At 44.5% G+C, this 23,128-nt stretch overlaps 2 protein-coding genes across 2 annotated transcripts; both read left to right on the top strand.

Moving 5' to 3' along the window:
• Window positions 1-1,174: 1,174 nt before the first annotated feature.
• Window positions 1,175-4,506, top strand: LOC311225548 (transmembrane protein 151B-like; the record flags this gene model as incomplete). Its single annotated transcript, XM_084310881.1, has 3 exons — window positions 1,175-1,267; window positions 2,836-4,063; window positions 4,232-4,506. The coding sequence occupies 3 exons, from the start codon at window positions 1,175-1,177 to the stop codon at window positions 4,504-4,506; spliced, it is 1,596 nt and encodes a 531-aa protein (XP_084167007.1).
• Window positions 4,507-10,478: 5,972 nt separating this feature from the next.
• On the top strand, window positions 10,479-20,768 carry mtres1 (mitochondrial transcription rescue factor 1). Its single transcript, XM_084310882.1, has 4 exons — window positions 10,479-10,761; window positions 12,388-12,873; window positions 16,169-16,241; window positions 20,450-20,768. The coding sequence occupies exons 2-4, from the start codon at window positions 12,407-12,409 to the stop codon at window positions 20,627-20,629; spliced, it is 720 nt and encodes a 239-aa protein (XP_084167008.1). The 5' UTR covers window positions 10,479-10,761; window positions 12,388-12,406; the 3' UTR covers window positions 20,630-20,768.
• Window positions 20,769-23,128: the final 2,360 nt, after the last annotated feature.

Raw genomic sequence — 23,128 nt, 5'->3', positions numbered from 1 at the left:
CGCCTGTAGATGATCCGATTCCCGCCTCCTGCTGCTCTGTCAGCTTCACTGTCAGTGAATAATATATAATAGTAATTTAGAGACCCCCCAAAAAATCGCAAATCAAGTTTGCAGGGGAGCTGATGTCTGATCTAGGGGAGCTATAGCGGTCCCGGCTCCCCTCGTGGATCGCACCCTGATCCTAGGTGTTCAAAGTTGGCAGTTTCCCCCTCATAGTAGCGAACTAAGAACTAATGTAAAAAGCTAGATGTGTTTCAATTTTGGGAGTTAAATTAGTGACAGGTTGAAGTTGTGTACTTCTCAGGGGAGATTTAAAATGGCCCTAAAGGATACAATAATTCAGGAGTACAGTTTTGAGTAAAACATCAAACGTTGTTTTTTTTTCTTAAAAAAAAAAGTATATATATATCTTGCAGTTTATTTTAAGTTTGTCTTTCTTATATTAAAGTGTATTTAGTTTAGGCAAAAATAAGCATGTGCTTCAGCGGCCTATTCCTTTTTTCTGTCATTGAGTTTGGATTTTGTGAGTGTGAGCTTATTTTGAATTATGTACATTTGTGATTATTTTTATTTTTATTTTTTTAAGTCCACACAAGAGTGTTTTTGATTGATTTGTAAACAAAGACCGAAAATAAACTATTCTTCATCATCATCATCATCATCATCATCATCATCATCATCATCATCATCAGGAGGACTCCTATTCTTCTTCATCATCATCATCATCATCATCATCATCATCATCAGGAGAGAGAGACCCATGCAGTGTCCGGATCGTTGGAGCTGCAGGAGGACCTGAGTGTCTCCAAGTCGCGGACAGACACAACACAACATCTACCGAGCATCATTCATGTTATTATTGCGGCAGTAACGACCTCACCGGACGAACACTCCGTGGGACACGTTCCGTTCCCCCTTTTTATTTGTTTTTATTTGTGTATATATTTGATTTGAGCTGAATCGAAATATTCGCGTCGGTTTGTATTATTGACCAGCAGCAGCATGCGCGCATCCTCGACTGGTGCAGCAGGCTGGTGCAAAACCTCGCTAAATACATAATATATATATCTGATGTCTGATCTCGCTTGAGGGACGTTGATGTGATGATGTGTGTGAGAGAGAGATTCCCCATCCTCCACACGCCCCGTCATCACTAGGCTCCTCTGTACCCGCCATGCCCCCCCCAGCGTCGGCTGCAGCGACGGCGAGTGAGAGCAGCACCAGCACCGAGGTGTTCGAGGAGGAGGAGGAGGACACCAGAGAAGAGGTGGACTGCATGTTATTCTACACGTTTAGTAAGAGAGAGTATATAGCCCCAGTGAATCATCATCACGGCTGAAGTGAACATAGACATACATCTCTCCCACCCATCCACCCCCTCCTAATGTACAGTCTCCTCCCCATCATATGTATATACTCTCTGTCAAGATCTATGGGTAACAGTACTGTATATTTGCATATCATATATGTCACAAATGTAACAGCTATATACCTGTATGGTATCTGTATGTCATGTATGTCCCTATGCCATAAATGTCATGTATGTCCCTATGCCATAAATGTCATGTATGTTGTGTATGTCATAAATGTCACTATGAAATGAAAGTGGGGGACCCTGATGGAAACAAGACGAAAGTCTTTCTCTGGTCTGCATCCCCTTAACAATTGTGTGTATTGAGTCGTACTGTATTGTACCCATTCTGCAATCTGTTAAATAAAGTTGTCATTCATTCATTCATTCATTCATTCATTCATTCATTCATTCATTCATTCATTCATTCATTCATTAATAGTTGACTATGCACTGGTAATTTAGATTATTACCCATTATGCTTTGAGGGGTATAATTGTTACAACTTCCTGCCAACAGCACCACAATCTAGCATATAGTGACTTATCATCTCTAAGAGGCCTATATGCTCTTCACCTGCCTTGAAATATTATAGTGCTAGATCCACAAAGAATGGATTGCACGGTGCTAATTGCACCCTTACTTACAATTCATTATGAATTGAAAATGGGGGACCCTGATGTAAACAAGACGAAAGTCTTTCTCTGGTCTGCATCCCCTTAACAATTGTGTGTATTATTGAGCCGTACTGTATTGTACCCATTCTGCAATCTGTTAATTAAAGTGTTCATTCACAATCATCTGCACGGTGATTGATTGAATGAAAACTTTAGTTTTTTGAAAGAAGGCAATAATATCTGTAAAATTATGTATCTGTCTAGCCCTTGTTGCCATTAAAAATCAACATCTTTACAAATTCTTTTTTTTGTATCTACTTTTTCTCTCCATTTTCTATTTTTCTCCCATCCCAATTTCGTATTGTCCAATTCTACCCTCCCCTGTCTCGAACGTTGTTAGGCCATGCCTCCCACTGGTCGGCTGCAGTGAGGACCAAGCCTTGCATCACGTGTCCCCTCCAGTACACGAGGAGGCAGCCGTCGCATCTTTTCACCTGCACAGCGCAATCTCTCAGCGGCGAGGAGTATCGCGTGGGAGGCTCACGCTGCCCCCGTTGCTTCCTGATTCTGCTGCGCAGGCGCACCAACCGACCTGTAGGAGTCGCTGTCCACAACGTCCGATCCCCACCCACCAGCTTCCCACCCCCTAACACTGCCAATTGTATTAGTATGAACGACCAGCCAAGCCAGAAGCAACGCCGAGAGCTGGGCTCGAACCCAGCATCTCCTGCGTTAGTGGCGAGCGCCTTGCCCACTGCGCCACTTAGCCTCCCACATCTTTACAAATTCTTACTATGCCTTTTTGTGTGTGTGTGTGTGTGTGCGCTTGTGTGTGTGTGTGTGTGTGTGCTTTATGACTCCACACAGCAAAGGCCCCTGAAGCAGTCCCTGAGCAAGTCGCTGTGTCGCGAGAGCTTCTGGAAGTGCCTGCTGCTCTCGCTCCTCATGTACGGCTGCGTGGGCGCCATGGTGTGGTGCCGCGTCACCACGGTCACCCGCCTCACCTTCCACAGCGCCTTCAAGGGCAAGTCCATGATGTACCACGACAGCCCCTGCGCCGACGGCTACATCTACATCCCCCTGGCGCTGCTGGGCATGCTCTACGTGGTCTACCTGGCCGAGTGCTGGCACTGCCGCCACGCCACCGGGGAGGAGCTGCGGCAGCACCACCGGGGGGCGGAGGACCGCGTGGAGGGCGTCTACGAGCGCGTGCGCAGGATGCGGCGGGCCGAGCCCTGCGTCTGGTGGAAGGCCATCGGCTACCACTACGTGCGGCGCACGCGGCAGGTCACGCGCTACCGCAACGGCGACGCCTACACCAGCGCGCAGGTCTACCACGAGCGCGTCAACACGCACGTGGCGGAGGCCGAGTTCGACTACGGCGGCCGCGGCGGCGTGCGGGACGTCTCCCGGCGGCTGCTGGGCCTGGAGGACGGGTCGTCGGCGCTCACCAAGCTGCGCTTCACCAAGTGCTTCAGCTTCGCCAACGTGGAGTCGGAGAACGCCTACCTGACGCAGCGGGCGCGGTTCTTCACGGACAACGAGGGTCTGGACGACTACATGGAGGCGCGCGAGGGCATGCACCTGAAGAACCTGGAGCTGAAGGAGTACGTCACGGTGCTGTCCGACCCCGACCGCCACCCCTGGTACCTGTCCCGCCGCGTCTTCTGGCTGACCTCCCTCCTGACCTTCTCCTGGCCCCTGCGGGTGTTCACGGAGTACCGCACCGCCTACGTCCACTACCGCGTGGAGAAGCTCTTCGGACCTCCCGACGACCACCTCCTCCCGGCGACGACCACGACCACGACCACGCCCACGCCCTGCGACGACCAGCGGCCGCCGCGCCGCCGCCGCCACACACGCATCCCCCGCGTGAACACGGTGGACAGCACGGAGCTGGAGTGGCACATCCGCTCCAACCGGCAGCTGGTGCCCAGCTACTCCGAGGCGGGCCTCATGGACGCGGCGACGGCGGCGCGGTGCCCGGCTGGCGTCGGCGCCGTCGGCTTCCGGCAGAACTGCGAGCGTTGCCACCGCGCCGTCAGCTGCTCCTCCGTCTTCTCCCGGAGCGCCCTGAGCGTCTGTGCCGGCGCTGGTGCCGGCGGCGCAGTCCCCCCCCTGCCGTTCAGCGCCAGCCGCTTCTCCCTGAGCGCCGCCGTCCCCCCCCTGCCGTTCAGCGCCAGCCGCTTCTCCCTGCGTGCCGCCACCCCCTCCCGCTTGCCGTTCAGCGCCAGCCGCTTCTCCCTGCGTGCCGCCACCCCCTCCCGACTGCCGTTCAGTGCCAGCCGCTTCTCCCTGGCAGCGCGGCGTTTCTGGAGGAGCGGTGGCGGCGGCCTGGACGATGACGCGGAGAGCCCCGGCGAGAACACCCGCTGCCTGGCCGCCGAGCGCAGCGCCGCGGACGACGAGGAGGACGAGGACCCACCAGACTACCAGGACGCCCTGTGCTTCCCGGTGCTCATCGTCCACTGCAGCGAGAGCTGCCACAACCACCGGTCCTTCCACCGGCACGCCTCCTGCGTGGAGACCTCCCTATGACCACGCGGTTCGCCGACCTACCGCGGCGGGCGGCATCTCTGTAGCAACAACCGCCGTTTAATCATCCATACGTTTTTAGTATGAAGTGAGACTTTCTTCTTCCACGCGACCTACTGCCACGACAGAGACGTACTGTACCGGCAAACTGTGGCATATAACCGCCGTGCACAACACGGTGTCACGTTTCATCTCTTGCAGTGGCGAGGAAGAAAACAACAACAACGACGACGGGTTTACAGGAAGAGGAGCGGCACACGTCGACCGTCGGCGTCGGGCGTCATCGACGTCAACAACCAAACCGTGTGTATTTTTTCACAGCCAGAAGAGAAGACTCGTATCCACGCTGCTGTGCTGCACACAAACGCTGCATGATTTCCTACCGCTAACATTGAATGTGTCCACCTTTTTCTTAAATAACCCCCATAGACCACTGCGCTTCCACGTTACATTGAGCTCATGGAGGAGAGAGCGGGGGGAGAAAATGAATGAATGTGGATGAGAGCCTTGACATTAAGTGGTTGTAGTGAAAGGGATAACCTGTCCCTCGTGAGTTCTTGAATTGATATGGTCATGGACCAGTCGACCAAAGATTCGCGGAACGACAGAGTATTTCAAACGGAGCTATTATTTCACAGAGAAGAGAACTGTCACCCCGCACGGGCTCATCCTCTCGCACCAGTAGAAGAAAAAGTACATCACATTACATGTCATTTATACAGAGGAGGAGGGGAGGGGTGTATGTGTGTGTGCTTGTCTGTGTGTGTGCTTGTTTCAGAAGGGGGGGCTAATGGATTCCAGATGTAGGCAGGGAGAGATCACTAGTCTCGAACAACATCCCAACAAATCACGGCCCCGACAGCTGGGTGGGGGAGATGTGTGCGTGTGTGTACGTGAGTGTGTGTGCGTGTGCGTGTCGGAAGAGGAGGATGTGTGTGTGTGAGGCGCATGATCAGGATGTACAGGGGGCCCTGTGTGTGTGTTAATGGGTGTGTGTGGAAGGAGACAGCCACGAGGTCAGCAGGTCAGACTGAGAGACGCCCAGGCTACAGCTTGCATCATGGGGGAGACAATAGGTGCACAGATATATAAGATATTGACATCAAATATTACTAGATCAATGAACTAAACACTATCAGTAGCTACGGCTGTGGGGGCGCGGGAGACACGATCCAATGTACTTTCATGCGCCTGAGTCTCCTGAACACGGCGTGTGTCCAATCCCAAGTCGATCTTCTGCACTTTCTCGGCCGAGCTATAGTTGCTTTTTCGCACCTACTACCGAACTACGCAATGTGCAGATTGATGAACCTAGACTCCGTGGGCAATCTGCGCATGCGTAGTTCGGGAGTATAGGTGCGGAAAAGTGACTATAGCTCGGCCGAGAAAGTGCCGATCGACTTGGGTATTGGTCTCTCCGTGTTCATGAGACTCAGGCGTATATAAAAGTATATCGGGTCATGTCTCCAGCACCCCCCACAGCCGTAGCTACAACCACTTAATGTCGAGGCTCTCATCCACATTCATTCATTTTCTCCCCCGCTCTCTCTCTCCCATGATTTCAGAATACCGGAAGTGTTGCTGTGGTCTATATCTGAATGTAAATGGCCAGCGTATTATGATACAGCATAGTCTAGTGGTATAGCTATGCTTTACCAGTGGTGGAAGAAGTACACTTAAGTTTTACTTTACACATTACTTAAGTAAAAGTAGAAATACCCAGATAAATGCGTACTCTGGTAAAAGTAAAAGTCCTCATTCAGTAAAAGTAAAGATGTATTTGCTATTGAATGTACTCTAAAGTAAAAGTATGCATTCTACATGATGTTTGTGTATTCCAGTGCTTGAGAGCATTCGAGCCTCGATCCATTGACCTCTAAAGGTTAAAGTGGTATGTGGTCCAGTGATGCTGCTCTGATTACGTCCTCTTGAAGTTGACAGGCTTCAAATGTGAAAGTATATAATCTTCATACACTTTTGCCATGTTTTCTATGCAAAATATTTTTCTTCAAAGTAACTGATGGGTTCAGAAGTAAAAAAAAAAATACAATATTTGCTTTGAAATGTAGTGGAGTAAAACGTACAAAGTTCCCTAAAATGAAAACACTCACATAAAGTACAAGTAGCTGGGAAATGTACTTAACCCTTTCACTGCCACACGACAGAAGGTTAACCCTTTACTATCACACAACCGACGGTCGTGTGGCAGTGAAAGGGTTAACCGGCGGTCGTGTGGCAGTGAAAGGGTTAACCTTCTGCGTATTGTCGCAGTGAAATGGTTAACCGTTTTGGTAGCGCGGCAGTGAAAGGGTTAAGGACAGTACTTGAGTAAAAACACGTTCCACCGCTGGAGTTTAAATTATTCTCATGTGAACCTCGTTAGACAGATTTTTTTATAACATCATATAATGTCAGCATAATTAGCAAACAAGCGATCTTGTTCTTACACTTTTCAACATAGTGATCTAGTATTATGCACTTGAAGTCACAATAGGAGGACGTTATGAATTGTAGTCATGATGAATGTTGATGTAGGTTCCCGCTTATAGTCATGAAGTATGTATTCAAGTAGTGGTTAGTTCCACCTCGCTGTGCGGACACACCTTGACAGCTGGACCCTCTAGTATGATATAAACGTGTCCTTGTTATTGTAATGATCACATACTTTTAAAGACAAACTGATTCCATTGCATCTTATATTGGGCAAAGACATATTTTTTGCAATAATTGTTTAGGGCCAAAATCTTTCCATATACGTATATATTGATATATATGATATTGTATCCCCATAATGGGTTATGGAAATAGTATTTTCATTGTTAAAATTGATTTACAATCAATTTAATTTTCCTTTTTATTTTTAAAATTTTTTTACTTTTCATTTACTTATTTATTTAAGTGGATTTATTTAAACCCTTGAATACTTACACAGCAGTGAGGTACACTGTATGCACAATGTATGACAATAAACGGAGATAATTAAATGAGCTTGACCTCCTGAATAACATTTTTTTGTGATAACATTCTTTATTTTGAAAAGGACATACAAAAAATCACACATTGGTAGGGGGAAAAGAAAAAACAAATAACCCACCGAGCAGAACCCACCCTCCCCCCTCCCCCCTGATGTATCCCCCACCCCCCAAAAAATTATGAAAATAAAAAGGACAGAAATACTCGCTCGCCCCCCCCCCCCCCCATCCCAGGACCTTTACACAAGTTATTGTACAGTATATACATTATTTACAGTATTCAATGGTTATACACGCTCCTTCAGCTGCACAGCAGCAGCCAACCAGACAGCAGTACTAGATTCCCTGTGCCGTGGATATCTCCAAGTAGATCACATCAAGATAAGTGAGAGTCCACACCTCCTGAATCACTTTTATAAGACTTGTTGTTATCGTACCCTGGGACCCTGATGTAAACAAGACTAAAGTCTTTCTCTGGTCTGCATCCCCTTAACAATTGTTTGTATTGAGCTGTACTGTATTGTACCCATTCTGCAATCTGTTAATAAAGTTTTCAATCAATCAATCAATCAATCAAACAATCAATCAATCAATAAGAGGGGGCAGAAATGCATGCCCTGTCTGGACCAACACAATGCCCTGCCTGGACCAACATAATTATTTGGCTCAGACTTTGAAACAACCCATTATACACTTATTTTAAGGCTATTTAAAATATTCTTATTCCAAGTTACCATATAATAATAATAATAATAATAATAATAATAATAATAATAATAATAATAATAATAATAATAATAATAATAATAATAATAATAATAATAATAATAATAATAATAATAATAATAATAATTATTATTATTATTATTATTATTATTAGAACAATGACAGATTACAAAGGCACCTCCCTCAAACTGAACAATAACATCTCCTTAGCAAATGATCTCAATTCCTTCTATGCGAGGTTTGAGGCTGTGAATAAAAACACCAGCCTACAAACCACGGCAATGGGGGGGGGGGTCTGCTGATGGAGACTCAGTGTTCAGGGTAACAGAGCATGAGGTGAGACGGATCTTTAAAAAAGTGAATATCAGGAAGGCAGCAGGACCGGACGGCATCCCCGGCCGCGTCCTAAAAGTGTGTGCCGACCAACTGGCCCCGGTATTCACTGACATCTTCAACCTGTCCTTGGAACAGGCTGTCATCCCCACCTGTCTGAAGAAGTCCACCATCATCCCTGTACCCAAAAAATCTACGCCCGCTTGCCTCAACGACTACCGCCCTGTAGCCCTCACCTCCATAGCCATGAAGTGCTTTGAGAAGCTAGTGAAGGGCTACATCTGTTCCTCCCTCCCCATCAACCTGGACCCTCTGCAATTTGCATATCGCCCCAACAGGTCCACGGAGGACGCCATAGCCCATGTGCTGCACACAGCAGCATCACACCTGGACAAGAGGCAGGGGAACTATGTGAGAATGCTGTTCATCGACTACAGCTCAGCATTCAACACCATAGTCCCCTCCAAACTCATAGCCAAGCTCAGGGACCTGGGCTTGAACTATGACCTCTGCCAGTGGGTCTTGGACTTCCTGACGGGCAGACCCCAGGTGGTAAGAGCAGGCAACTGCACCTCCTCATCCATCACGCTCAACATAGGGGCCCCCCAGGGCTGTGTTCTGAGCCCCCTCCTCTACTCCCTGTACACACATGACTGCGTAGCACAGCGGAACAACAACACCATCATCAAATTTGCTGATGACACAGTAGTGGTGGGCCTGATCTCTGCCAACGACGAAAGGGCCTACCTGGAAGAGGTAGAGAACCTGTCACAGTGGTGTCAGGAGAACTGCCTCTCCCTGAACGTCAGCAAAACAAAAGAGATGATTGTGGACTTCAGGAGGTCGGGGGTCAAGGACTACAGCCCCCTCAGCATCGACGGGGCACCGGTTGAGAGAGTGAACAGTTTCAAGTACCTCGGAGCCCACATATCCGAGGATTTGACATGGACCACACACATTGACAGTGTTGTGAAGAAGGCACGACAACGCCTCTACTTCCTCAGGCGCCTAAGGAAGTTCCAAGTCAGTCAGAAGATCCTTAGGAACTTCTACTCATGTACAATAGAGAGCATCCTGACTGGCAACATCACCTCCTGGTTTGGGAATAGCACTGCACAAGACCATAGCAGACTACAAAGAGTGACACGTTCAGCCGAACGCACAATTGGAGGGGGGCTTCCCACCCTCCAGAACATTTACAACAAGCGGTGCAAGGGGAAGGCTAAGAGAATTATTAAGGACTCGAGCCACCCGAACAACTGCCTCTTTGAACTGCTGCGGTCAGGCAAGCGATACCGGAGTCTTAAGGCGAGCACAGAAAGACTCAGAAGAAGCTTCTATCCCCAGGCCATCAGGCTGCTAAACGAACAATAAACACTATGCAACAACCATCAAATGCACACAGCACACACACCCACACGCACACACTCACTTAAACAAACAACACACTGCAGCACCCACTCTCCACACTTTAGATCACACAAACACACTTTATATTTATTGATAAAGGATTTGCACTACAACTCGTACACCTACTGTAAATTGTACCTAAATTGCACCTCATCCTATTTCTGCCTTGCACTATATAGTATTGTATATTAGTACACTACACAGTATTGTATATTATATGGTAACTCAGTTACGTCTACTCTGCATCGAACATTGTACATATGTCTAACTGAACACTGTGACCTCATTTTTTTTACTTCTAATTTACATGCTATACTATGTTATTTTATTTCATACTTATCTTGTCTTGCACAGTCTCTGGAGCGTAACAGTAAGAAGCATTTTGTATAAAAGTATTCTGTACTTCTGTATGACAACTATTAAAGAAACTTGAAACTTGAATTATTATTATTATTCTGAAGCCTCTTCAAGTCCGTCTCACTCCAGTCCACTAGGTGGTAGCACTCACACTCACACAGCTGAAGAAAAGGGAAGAAGTTAGCGTGACAACAACATTGTGTAAAAAGGTTATTATCCCACAACAAGTTTAATGAATTGAAAGGGAAGTAATTAGCTACAACACAGAATGTACAACAGTAGTACTACTCCGTTTACTCAAAGCAAACTGGCAACAATATGATATTGATATGGTTGTTGTTGTGGTAAACAGTGTGAGAAGAACGCCAGTGTTGTGAGTGAAGGTGAAGAAGAGGAGGTCGCTCGCTCGTCGTCTGCCGGACACCAGGAGAGAGACGAGGCTCCACGGGTTAAAAACCAGGTCAGTTAGTTAACTTAGCAGGACTAACTAGTTCACTAACTAGCGAGAAGAATGACGTCCTCGTTAACCCTTTCACTGCCACACGACAGAAGGTTAACCCTTTACTATCACACCCGTCGGTTGTGTGATAGTGATAGTAAAGGAATGGTTAACCTTCTGTCGCGTGGCAGTGAAAGGGTTAACCTTCTGTGTGTTGTGTAACTTGTGTCGCAGTGAAAGGGTTAACCTTCTGTGTGTTGTGTCGCAGTGAAAGGGTTAACCTTCTGTGTGTTGTGTCGCAGTGAAAGGGTTAACTTTATGTGTGTTGTGTCGCAGTGAAAGGGTTAACCTTCTGTGTGTTGTCGCAGTGAAATGGTTAACCTTCTGTGTGTTGTCACAGTGAAAGGGTTAACCTTCTGTCGTGTGGCAGTGAAAGGGTTAACCTTCTGTGTGTTGTCACAGTGAAAGGGTTAACCTTCTGTGTGTTGTGGCAGTGAAAGGGTTAACCTGTCGTATGGCAGTGAAAGGGTTAACCTTCTGTGTGTTGTATGGAACTCAACGTGTGTCAACTAAGTCCTCCTATCAAAGTGGTATTCTGTTGTATATTGGTCCATGTTTGCATCACAACAACAACAGCCATCATCACATATTAGATGTTGTAATGTAATACAGATGCACTGGTCGGTCTGTGAGCTGTCTTCATTATGAGTTATTATTATTATTGCTGCATGCATTTGCACTATGTCTATACTACTACCTACTATGTCTATAGCCTACAACTAACGTTATCTACTATGCTAATATGTCTATACTACAATCTACTATGCTAATATGTCTATACTAATATCTACTATGCACGATAACTATCTACTATGCACTACTACCTAATATGTCTATACTACTATCTATTATGCACTATACTACTAGGCCTATACTACTACCTAATAATGTCTATACTACTACTACTATCTCTACTATGCTAATAGTCTACTCTACTCTATACTACTATGCACTCAGAGTGTAACACTCAAGTTCGACACACGAACAATACCACTTACCCTTAGCTGCCAGAGTTGTACCCTTCCTGCTGACTGGTTCACAATCTAAGAGGCTTTGGTTACAAGCGTCAGCTGATTGATTGATTGATTGAAAACTTTATTAACAGATTGTAGAATGGGTACAATACAGTACGGCTCAATACACACAATTGTTAAGGGGATGCAGACCAGAGAGACTTTCGTCTTGTTTACATCAGGGTCCCCCATTTTCAATTCATAGTGACATTTAGCTAAACATTTACATTTAGTCATTTAGCTGAACGCTTTTATCCAAAGCGACTTACAAGTTCTGTACGACAAGTCAGCAAGAAGGGCACAACTCTATCAGCTGAGTAACAATGTTCATCAAAGTGTTGAGTGCTACAGTGTAGGTTAGTTTATTGCATGACAGTAAGGTTAGTTAGGGTTAGATTTCACGACATAACTTGCATCATAATCAAACAGCAGGTCAGCGTTATTACCGGTATGTTAAAGTTACTTAACGTTTATTTGCTAAAAACCTGCAACCTTATCCCGTTAGTTATTTTTTTAATTTAATTTCTTTTTATAAACGACTGTACATGTAAACAAGGTGTATTCCTGGCGACAGGGTGGAGCTCCAGCCAGCGATGCAGAGTCTGTTGGTGCAGGCCCTCACCCTGAGGCAGCTGGGGCGGCTGAAGCCCCGACAGCTCCTGCCCCCCGGGTACGGGCCGGGCGGCGCGGCGGAGTGGTCCCCCAGGACCATACACACGCGCCAGCTCTGGGGCTGCTCCTCCGCGCTCCTCCTGGCGCCGGGGGGCTCTCACCACAGCAGGCCCGTTGTCTGTGGCGGCGGCAGGGACACCGCGGGGAGCTGGTGCCTCAGTCAGCGCCGGTTCAAGAGCAAGAAGAAGGGCGGCGGCGCTGCCAAGGTGACGCGGGAGGAGGAGGAAGACGAGGAGGACGAGGAGCGAGACCCGGAGGACAGCGATGACGAGGTCGAGGTCGACGATGACGACCCTAATCCACCCAAGGGCTACACGGACGTGGAGAAGTCTTTGCCGTCGTTCCGCTACGACGGCGTCATGAAGTCTGGCCTGGACCTGGCACGCAAGTGAGTAGGGCTGAGCCCAAACGTTCGAACGTTCGGGCCTTCGTTCGTTACGTTGGCATTCGAATTCTAAATTAACATTTGAATCTTTAAATTTTTTTTTTTTTTTTTAATCTTATTTTTTTATATATATTGTTTGTATGTGTCTATTCATTCTGTTTAAACCAATGGGTTTTTTCTTCACAGTTGCAGATAAAGATTAGGCTACTACACTAATATTATAGTATTAAAACTGATGAGTTATATTCATTAAAGAAAGTTGATTTAATAAAAAAAAAAAGACTCATTTAATCAGATGAATCACTTTATTCAAATTGAGGATTTAGTTTGAGGATATTTATAAAAAATTGAATTAAAAATATAATTAAAAACAAATGTTCAAACGTCCGTTAGAAAAACCCTGACGAAGTTCGAAGCCCAAAAACAGGCTTCGGGGAAACGGCTGTAGTTCACAGCTCTCGCACGTCTGTTAGGCTGCGTTCACAGGGAGTGCATGGTTGCTGCTCTCGCTCGGGACTCGATTTGGACTCGAGCATTGACTGCATTCGGACTCGGAAGGTGCAGACGAGGACTCAGACTTGTTCACTGATAAATAGTTATGTATTAATTAGGGATGTTCGATATTGGAATTTTTTGTACAGATATCCGATATACCGATATTGTCCAACTCTTAATTTCCGATACTGATATCAACCGATACCGATATATGCAGGGTCCCCCCCCCCCCCCCCAAAAAAAGCCTAAATCATTTCAGGTATCTAACATCACATATCTCTTGTCGTGGAATTAACACATTATGCATACTTTTGACAATAAAAGTATGCATTGATGTGTTAATTTCACTGGATGCATTCAACAAGGCTTTCTAAATGTAAACATCTGTGCAAAATATGACAACTACTTGAACGTAAGTTAGGCTATGGGAAAAAGTGCCATATTTATTTAGTCTCAAACAGCAGAGATAAGATATAGATATGAGATATGAGATAATCCTGACAAACGCCCACTACATAGGGCACATTTCCACTTCTTCACAAAATGTAAACAACATTGTACCTATACAACTGTGAGGTAAAGTGCAAACAACTGAAACAAGATAAAAAAATAAAAAAATAACTCCAACAGTGCTGGACCAGCAGCCCCAGTCATTAGCCTACTTGGGGCGACACAATATTTAAAATAAACTGGGCTCAAGCCCTGCTCTAGATGAGCTCTACGTGTAACTGGCCAGTGCCCATCATTTCGACTCGTTAAGGGACAACTCACCCGTTGCTTCTTTTCATCGTTTTGTTGCACAAACGTTGCATGTATCTCCCCGGACGATTAAATCTGAAGTATTGAAGGAAGACGTCTTGGTTCCTCCTCGCATAACCTCCTCTTTACAGTCACTACGCCCACCTCAGGAAGAATCATCGGGAGATACATGCACGTTTGTGCAGCAAAACGATGAAAAGAAGCAACAGGCGACACCGAAAAAACATAGCGAGCAACTCCACTTAACACTATGATCGCCGTGGACGAGTTTAGACGTCATTCCTAGCCATGCTCATTCTGCCGAAGACGCCGTAACTCGTCTTTGATGTCAATATTTCAAAAATCTGTAATCGAAATCATATTTCCCCTCCCGAGCCCTGAGACACACTGCAAAGCTCCACTCAACTCTCTAGCGGTTCAAGAGCGCCATCTGGTGGCGGATCGGCAGATCGCCAACCGGAAATGAGCCTTTGAACCGGTAGTGCTCATCCATATGTGGTCCGGGCACTCGCTATCGTTAGAGAGACTCTGTCTTGACACAGTGAACATCGATCGGTGCAAATAACTCGAAAAAACAACATGATTTGGACGTATATACTATTATACAACCTGGAAATGGATCGGGCATTTCTCCATCCTATAATAGAAAAAAATTCTGTTCCACGCTCATCTGCCAGCGGCGCGAGGAAGCCACGGTAAGATTCAGCGTTATATTCTAACGTGTTCCATATAAACTGCTATGATGAACATATGACCCACTCTGGATGAATCATCTAACGCTGCCCACGGAATTATAAACGATCCCCCGCCCATCCGGTCATCATCAGATGATATGTAGTAACTCCTAGAAGCACATCCAGTTGAAATTTTTTATCTCGCACAGATTCCTACCAAACTGTATTTGATCATCAATATAATGCATTTAGGGCTATAAATCACGTTCTGAAGAAAGCTGCAGAAAACGATAAAAACATACTTATACTTTAGATTCTAGAACATATTTTAGTATGAATATGTGAATGAAAAAGTTTAACGTTGCTACACCCTGAACAATACATATAGGACATTGAATGGGCCATAATAATGGCAATTTAGCAATATAATTTAAAAAGTTATAGCCCTGCAAAGAAGGGGAACTTCTCCATAGACAAATGGAGATGGCGAGGGATGGTAAATTATGAATTTAACCCATGGCGATCAAAGTGTTAACAGGCTTGTTGTTATGCTGCATAGTGGCGACGCAGTTTGATGATGTCATCAAGCGTGCGTCAATGGATCTTCAGCGTCGGCTCAGAAATGCGAAAGCCACAGCATTTATTGCGAGTTGTGCCAAACGAACATAAATATCTAAAAAAAAACTATACATCACATCTCTCATATTGACCTTTTGAGTGAGAGGAGAAGTAGCTGAAGAGTGTTGATGTATAAAATGTGCATGTTGTATAAAAGTTGTGAAAAAAAAAAAACCGATACAGATATTTTCCGATATTACATTTTAATCCCAATATCGGCCGATAATATCGGACATCTCTAGTATTAATAAAAAATTATTGTAATAGGCCCTAATCATTTGGCATAAGATATCCCGTAACATTGTTTAATATCGTGCAATGGCAGACACGTGTGTTCCACCTACATGCGGATCCACATCGATACCCTCGTGTTCAGTACTTAAGATGCCTAAAGGGACCCCCCCCCCGAATCGTGCGCTGTGTCATTTATGTTTAATGTAGACCTTTCTTTATTTGTACGTCAGCTCTTTGACTGCCAGAGTGGAGTGGACTCAACCTCGATGACTCGGACTCGGACTCGGACTATAGGGTAACGGGGACTCCACTCTGGCTCTTCTTTGGTGACTCGGACGTGGACTCTGACTTGAACACCGGGGACTCGAGACTCGACTCGCACTCGAGATTCAGTGACTCGACTGCGATACATATCGATCCACATTGAGTACTATTGACACCGTGTCACTAGGACGGCTCACAGTGTGGCTGCTTTGTTGTGAGCTTCCTCTTCTTCTTCTTTTTTTGTCTCATATCAGCAAAATTGAAGACGCGTTCTACGGCAACAAGCTCTGGCTAAACGGGCAGAGGCTGGTCAAGAAGAGCAAGACGGTGAGTTGGGTCGGATTGATTGATTGATTGACATTTTTATTAACGGATTGCAGAATGGGTACAATACAGTACGGCTCAAGAGACACAATTGTTAAGGGGATGCAGACCAGAGAAAGACTTTCGTCTTGTTTACATCAGGGTCCCCCATTTTAAATTCATCATAACATATATGACATACAGTACACAACATACAGATATATATCATGACATTTACGACATACATGAGATACAGATATACAGTACTGTTACATTTATGCGATCATCAGCTGCTGGACTACTAGAGGCTCCCAGAAGCAGTCAAAAGAGGATCGGTAATGCAGCCTTTATCAACTATGCCCCAAAACTATGGAACAAACTACCCCAAAACATCAGGGAAGCCAACTCGCTAGACATCTTTAAAAGACAGCTTAAAACCTATCTCTTTGCTCAGGCATTTCACTGATAGATATCTGCTACCACCTAGTGGCAAGAGGAAACATCAGGGATATCCTGACACAACTTGTATTTATTCTTACCCTGCCTACTCTTTTACACTGCCTATCAAATTCATGTGTCGGTTATTGCACTTTTTACTTCTTACTGATGACTATTTTTAAACTGAATCATTTTAAACTATTCTTATTTATTGCTAGATCCAAATGTGAAACACTGCGGGTTGTGACGCACACACACACAGTCACACACACACAGTCACACACACACACACACACAATCACACACAAACACACACACACACCGACATACACACATACACACACACACACACACAGACACACACACCGACATACACACACACACACACACACACACACACACAGTCACACACAGACACACACACACCGAGTTGTAGTAGCGTTGTAGTTGTAGATCTAGGTTAACTGTGTCCTGGTAGATCTAGGTTAACTGTGTCCTGGGGTAGAGTAGTAGTAGATCTAGGTTAACTGTGTCCTGGAGTGGTAGTTGTAGAGTAGATCTAGGTTAACTGTGTCCTGGAGTAGTAGCGTTGTAGTTGTAGAGTAGTAGTAGCTGTAGTAGTAGTAGATCTAGGTTAACTGTGTCCTGGAGTGGTAGTTGTAGAGTAGCGTTGTAGTTGTAGATCTAGGTTAACTGTGTCCTGGAGTAGATCTAGGTTAACTGTGTCCTGGAGTGGTAGTTGTAGAGTAGTAGTAGCTGAAGTACAACCACACACACACACACACAACACAATAAACACACATACACACTAAACAACGATGCATACAGGATTATTTATGACTATTTTTAAACTGAATCATTTTATTCTTATTATTTGCTAGATCCAAATGTGAAACACTGTGATTATTTGTTCATGAACTACAGGAGTATTACTGAATAGAGAGCCTATTAGGATGCTAGATCCTAATGTGAAACACTGTGATTTGCCATATCTTGCTATGCTCGCTCATGCCTGTATTTTTTATGTCCGTTCTATTTTATAATTTTTTGACTATTTTTAAACTGAATCATTTTAAACTATTTTTACTATTTGTGTTACTGAAAACTGTAAGCGGAGAGCCTATTGGGATACTAGATCCTAATGTGAAACACTGTGATTCTACCCGTCTATCTTTTTATGCTCGCTTATGCCTGTATTTTTTACTGTTGTGAAGCACTTTGAAGTTAAGTTATTATTATTTATGACATACAAGATATACAAATATACAGTACTGTTTAACAGAGATCCTAACAGAAACTATATACATACGAGGGGGAAGAAACTACATTAGGAGGGGGTTGGGTGGGTGGGTGGGACATTTACGTGGGCCAGTTTCGAATTGCAGCCTCCAACGTTTGCGTTCACTGGGTTCTCGCAGTGACGCCAGTTCCTGGCGCCGTTCGCTGGGTAGACTCTAGGGATGTCCACGACTGACCAAAATCATTTTCAAATATAGTCTACTGTTCTTAAGACGACAATATTCTAAAATTTGATCCTTCAGAACGTTGATCGGCTCAGCTGAAAAAAATTACACCATTCACCATCGTAGGCTATAATAACAGCTAATTTTTTATGTTTTTCTTTTCTCTTCACATGTATTATTTCTTGTATTTTCTACTGATGTTTTAAAAAATGCTGTGAAGCACTCTGTGCACTCGTGCTGAGAAGGGCGATCTACAAATAAAGTTTTACTTACGTACTTACCATATATATCTTCCATATATTCTGGAGCCTCTTCAAGTCAGGTCATAATAAGCCTAATACGCCGTCTCCCTCCAGTCTGATTGCACAGAATCGCTTAAGGCGAGACAGTACCCCCTAATAGGCTAAACAAATATTTGAATAGATATCACTATGCAACTTTCCCAGCTTGTTATGTACATATAAACTAAGAAAAAATATATTGCAAGTTTTCTGAATATTATGTTTATATATGCAAATGAGGCACTTCCTCATAAAAAAAGTCGCAAATTTGCATAAATCGCCAAGACACAAATCACCAACATGGATAATGCCAGATTCAAAAACTACATTCAAAACGAAACTTTTTCCAGAAGGGATTGTGGCTATGTCCTCTTATCAGCCCATACATCCGGAGGTCTATCGTAATCTTTTTTTTTTATTCGCCTAGTTTTTGTATAGAATGTACAATAAACCTGGCTATGAATGATATATCAACAAACACTTCTGGAATAAGAAGCAGGATATGGATGGGAAGAAATGTGGAAGGTTTGGTGTGTGTAGGTACTAGAGAAATGGAGTTCTGTGTCTTTGTGTGTAAGTAAAATGCATAAAAACTAGTTTTTCAGAAAACAACCTCAAAAGTTCTGTATTGTAATATAACAAAATCTCAATATCGTAGAGAGAAAAAAAAGCAAAAAGGCGATTTTGGGGGTACTGTCTCGCCTTAAATGGTTTCCTTAGTTAAGGAATAGACATTAACCTGATTGATTGAAAACTTTATTAACAGATTGCAGAATGGGTAAACCGTGCAACAACAAAAAAAAGCTCTCAAATCCATTTCCTCATCCACGGCCGTTCATTCTGAAGTGTGATTCACTTCTGGTTTTCGCTTGTCAACTTTCACCTAGATCCCTTATTCGCACCCCCCAAGTGGGGTATGGTCGGAAAGGTACACTCATTGGCTACAGCGCACCGCTGACCAATCATTTTCGCGGTCGAGTCAGGTGCCGTTTGAACGGCAACAAATAGATCTTTCGAACGGTAATTTATATGTTCGGCAAAAAATGCAGCCGCTAGACGCTCGCAAATACCATGTTCGGCCATAATACGGTAACCCCACCTGTTAAGAGATTAAAGGCATTTACTGCAGTGAAAGATATTTTACTTGTGAAGAAGAGGTCGTCTGGTAGTAGGAAGGTTCCCGGTTCGATTCCCGCTCCTCCCAGCAGCATGTCGAAGGGTTCTTGAGCAAGACCCTTAAACCCCTAACTGCTCCCGATGAGCAGGTCGGCACCTTGCACGGTCGCCTCCGCCGTCGGTGTGTGAATGTGTGAGTGAACGGGTAAAACACGAGGAACGACAATTGTAAAGCGCTTTTGGATAAAAGCTAGCCCCTTTCGAGTCTGTGATGCACGCCAACAGGGTTGGACGAGTGAATACACAGTCCCTTATACCTTCGTTGAAAAATCCCACAATTAACTCTGTCTCGCTTTTCTCTATCAGAACGCTCGTTGTACAAGTATCGCCGAGAAATTTCAAAGGTACTCACAGTTGCACGAGGGTTTCGGACAGACAAACGCTAGGGTTTGAAAGCTCTGCGTTGCTAATAAACATTTTAAATAATTTGTATAAACTGGTCAACACTGCTTTATTTCCCGTGTTGGGTGCCTGATGCGCCTGCGCTGTGAAATTTCTCTGCGATACTTGTACAACGAGCATTTTGCAAGTTATTGCACTATTAATCCCAATAGGGACATTCATCTTTGTTTGATCAAGAGTAACCTTTTATATATATATATTATTTTTTTGTGAAGATTGGTGAAAGTTAAGTTTGCACTTCAATCCCAATAGGGAAATTCATCTTGGTTTGATAATTTGTGTCAAATAAAAACAAAGCTTATTTGAATGATTTCCTTGGCGTTTCTAGTTTTCTAGAGAAGAAAATCGATTAAAATCGTAAAAATCGAATGTGGTGTGAAAAAATCTGAGATTTTATTTTTAGACCATATATCGCCCCCCCCGCCCGCCCTAATTCAAACTAACGTGTGCGTCTCTCGTTGGTTGGGTCCAGGTGAAAGTCGGGGACACGCTGGACCTGGTGCTGTCGGAGGACCGCGACGCCGACACCGTCCTCCTGCGGAGGGTGGTGGTGAGGAGGCTGCTGGGCCCCAGCGCGGACCAGGAGAGACAGAAGGTCCTCCTCAGGCGCTGGAAGCACCTCCAGCTCCCCAAGGCCGACGCCTTCAAGTGAAAGTGAAAGTGAAAGTGAAGGGGGCGGCGGGGGTTTGGGACTCACACCGACCCCCTAAAGGCCACCGAAGGCACCACACCCACGTTGGGGGGAAAACTTTGAAGGCCGTCGAATGCGTGGATGAAGAAGAGTCTCGGAACAGTTGGCGGTCGGGGGGGGGGGGGGGGGGGGGGGTAGAGTTATATCAAAGGATTGCAACAGAGTGAACGGCCTGATCACAGATGGAAGCTTGTGATTAACCCTTTCACTGCCACACTACCAGACGGTTAACCCTTTCACAGCGGCAATACACAGAAGGTTAACCCTTATCACTGCCACACGGCAAAGGGGGTTAACCCTTTCACTGCCACACGACAGAAGGTTAACCCTCTACTATCACACTATACCGACGGTAACCGGCAGTGAAAGGGTTAAGAGAGAGACGTGACTCTGGGCTGGTATTAATGACACCTGTGTTTGGTTATAGTTGGTCGGGATAAAGGGGGTGGTTTGTGTGGTTTTTGGAATCACACGGTATATTATGTTTAACCTTTCCCTTTTTTAACTTGAAGCATATAACTCCCAATACCGAATGGGTTTGAAACGGATTCAAAGATGGGTTATTATCCCCGGTGGTTCGCGACGCGAGCAGTTTGAAAATCCGGTTTGTGCGACGCCTCTGCGCGTGACTCCACTGTGTCCGGTTTAAAATTCGACAGATTCTACCCTTAAAAAGTGCAATAATGTCACCCGTTTTTAGGAAGTCACGTCATTGCTTCCTGTGCTCCCAGGACTGTTGTTCAGTCAGTATTCATGAACACTCACCACTCTCTCCTGAAGCTAGACATCGGAGAAGCGTCCAGATGTAGAATCCGGGTGCTTCTCCATAGAGATAGACGGTGAATAGGGTTCCTCACTTTGTGAGGCCGTCAAATGTTTGTGTGAGCTCTTACACCCAAATTAGGTTTTTAATTCTGATTTAGACCTTCTAGAATGAGCCTCATTTGGGAGCCTTAACGCAAACATTTCTTGAGCCCCAGATTTTACATTCAGATTCAGATTCCTTTATTGTCACTTATTTCAGTCCTTTACAGCAAGAAGAGTGAACATCTATTTATTGTGGTCCCTCGACTACAGCAGCCTCCAATAATAAAAATACAATAATTTTCGCATTGAATAAAATAAGATGACTAAAACAAAGATAACTATATACACTTCTAAAAAGTGTGCAGTGCAATACAATACATTTAGCATAGAATAAAATAAGATGACTAAAACAAAGATAACTATATACAGTTCTAAAAAGTGTGCAGTGCAATACAATACATTTAGCATAGAATAAAATAAGATGACTAAAACAAAGATTACTATATACAGTTCTAAAAAGTGTGCATTGCAGATCAGGATGTAGATATTATACTATGAAATTGAATAACAAAATGTACAGTTCCACAAAAAAAATTTGTGAAATTTTAGCAGTGTGTAAATAGTTTTTTTTTAATCATCAGCAGCAGTGTTCTCAAGTGTAGTAGTCCAGGGGGGGGGGGGGGTCGGGGGGCGTCAATGGGCTCTGTTGACGAGTCTGATGGCTTGGGGGTGATGTCATACCAGTGACATCACCGATTGGAGGGTTCTCTCTCCGATCTCCAGCGTTAGGAGAGGGGTGCGTGTTCACAGATACTGACTGGACTGTCCTGGGAGCACAGGAAGATGCAGGGTCGCACAAGGTCCTTGAAGTGCTTGATTTTTTACAAAAGAAAAGTCAAGGCCTGGAATTCCTTAAACAGCCAATTTTTTTTAAACAAGGTGCTTAAAAAAAGTCCTTGAAATTCAAGACAACCATTCGCATTGAAAGTTTTGTTCATCCATGGTCAAATTGTTCTGAATCAAGAAATTGATTTTTTTTTAAAGTCTAACTGTCGGAAATAGTTTTTTTAAGCCATACATATTGGATCAGATTTTTTTTCCATAAAAAAATAACTGCATTTCAAAGTGAATTGTATCCTTTTAAATGCCCATTTAAAATGAAAAATGAAAATCCTTGAATTTCATTTTTCAATATCTGTGGGAACCCTGAAGATGTTAACAACTCTTGAAATGGGTGACCTTCCCCCGTTAAGTGATGATGGCACAACAGCCACGAGTGGCAGATTAAAGAGTATGGCAGATTCATTGGATATTTTCCCGGTCTAGACTATTAAAGATTCAGTAAAATGGATCTTTGTCATTGCATTTTTCTTTTTTACAGGTGGTAAAAAATGTCCAGACATGTTAGAACTGTTAAAATGATCTCTCTCCTCCTGGATATCAACAGAATCGATCCATCTCAGATGTCCAGTCCGTTTCCCCGAAGAGATCATCTACTCTTGTTGTTACCCCCAATTACTACCCAGTCAGTCTGTCAGGTTTAATATGACATTACTGGTCTGGTTTAATATCACATTACTGGTCTGGTTTAATATCACATTACTGGTCTGGTTTAATATCACATTACTGGTCTGGTTTAATATCACATTACTG

This window comes from Notolepis coatsorum (genome assembly GCF_963971535.1).
Source record: "Notolepis coatsorum genome assembly, chromosome: 3".
Classification (NCBI taxonomy): domain Eukaryota; kingdom Metazoa; phylum Chordata; class Actinopteri; order Aulopiformes; family Paralepididae; genus Notolepis; species Notolepis coatsorum.
The sequence above is the reverse complement of the archived record's forward strand: the minus strand, read 5'-3'. Positions and strand labels throughout refer to the sequence as shown.

What these genes read in the sequence shown, in the direction of transcription:
- mtres1 (XM_084310882.1), top strand. Translation starts at nt 12,407, where the DNA reads ATGCAGAGTCTGTTGGTGCAGGCCCTCACCCTGAGGCAGCTGGGGCGG. An exon ending in GGCCTGGACCTGGCACGCAA is followed by an intron (nt 12,874 to 16,168) that starts GTGAGTAGGGCT and finishes GTCTCATATCAG; the next exon opens with CAAAATTGAAGACGCGTTCT. An exon ending in TGGTCAAGAAGAGCAAGACG is followed by an intron (nt 16,242 to 20,449) that starts GTGAGTTGGGTC and finishes GGTTGGGTCCAG; the next exon opens with GTGAAAGTCGGGGACACGCT.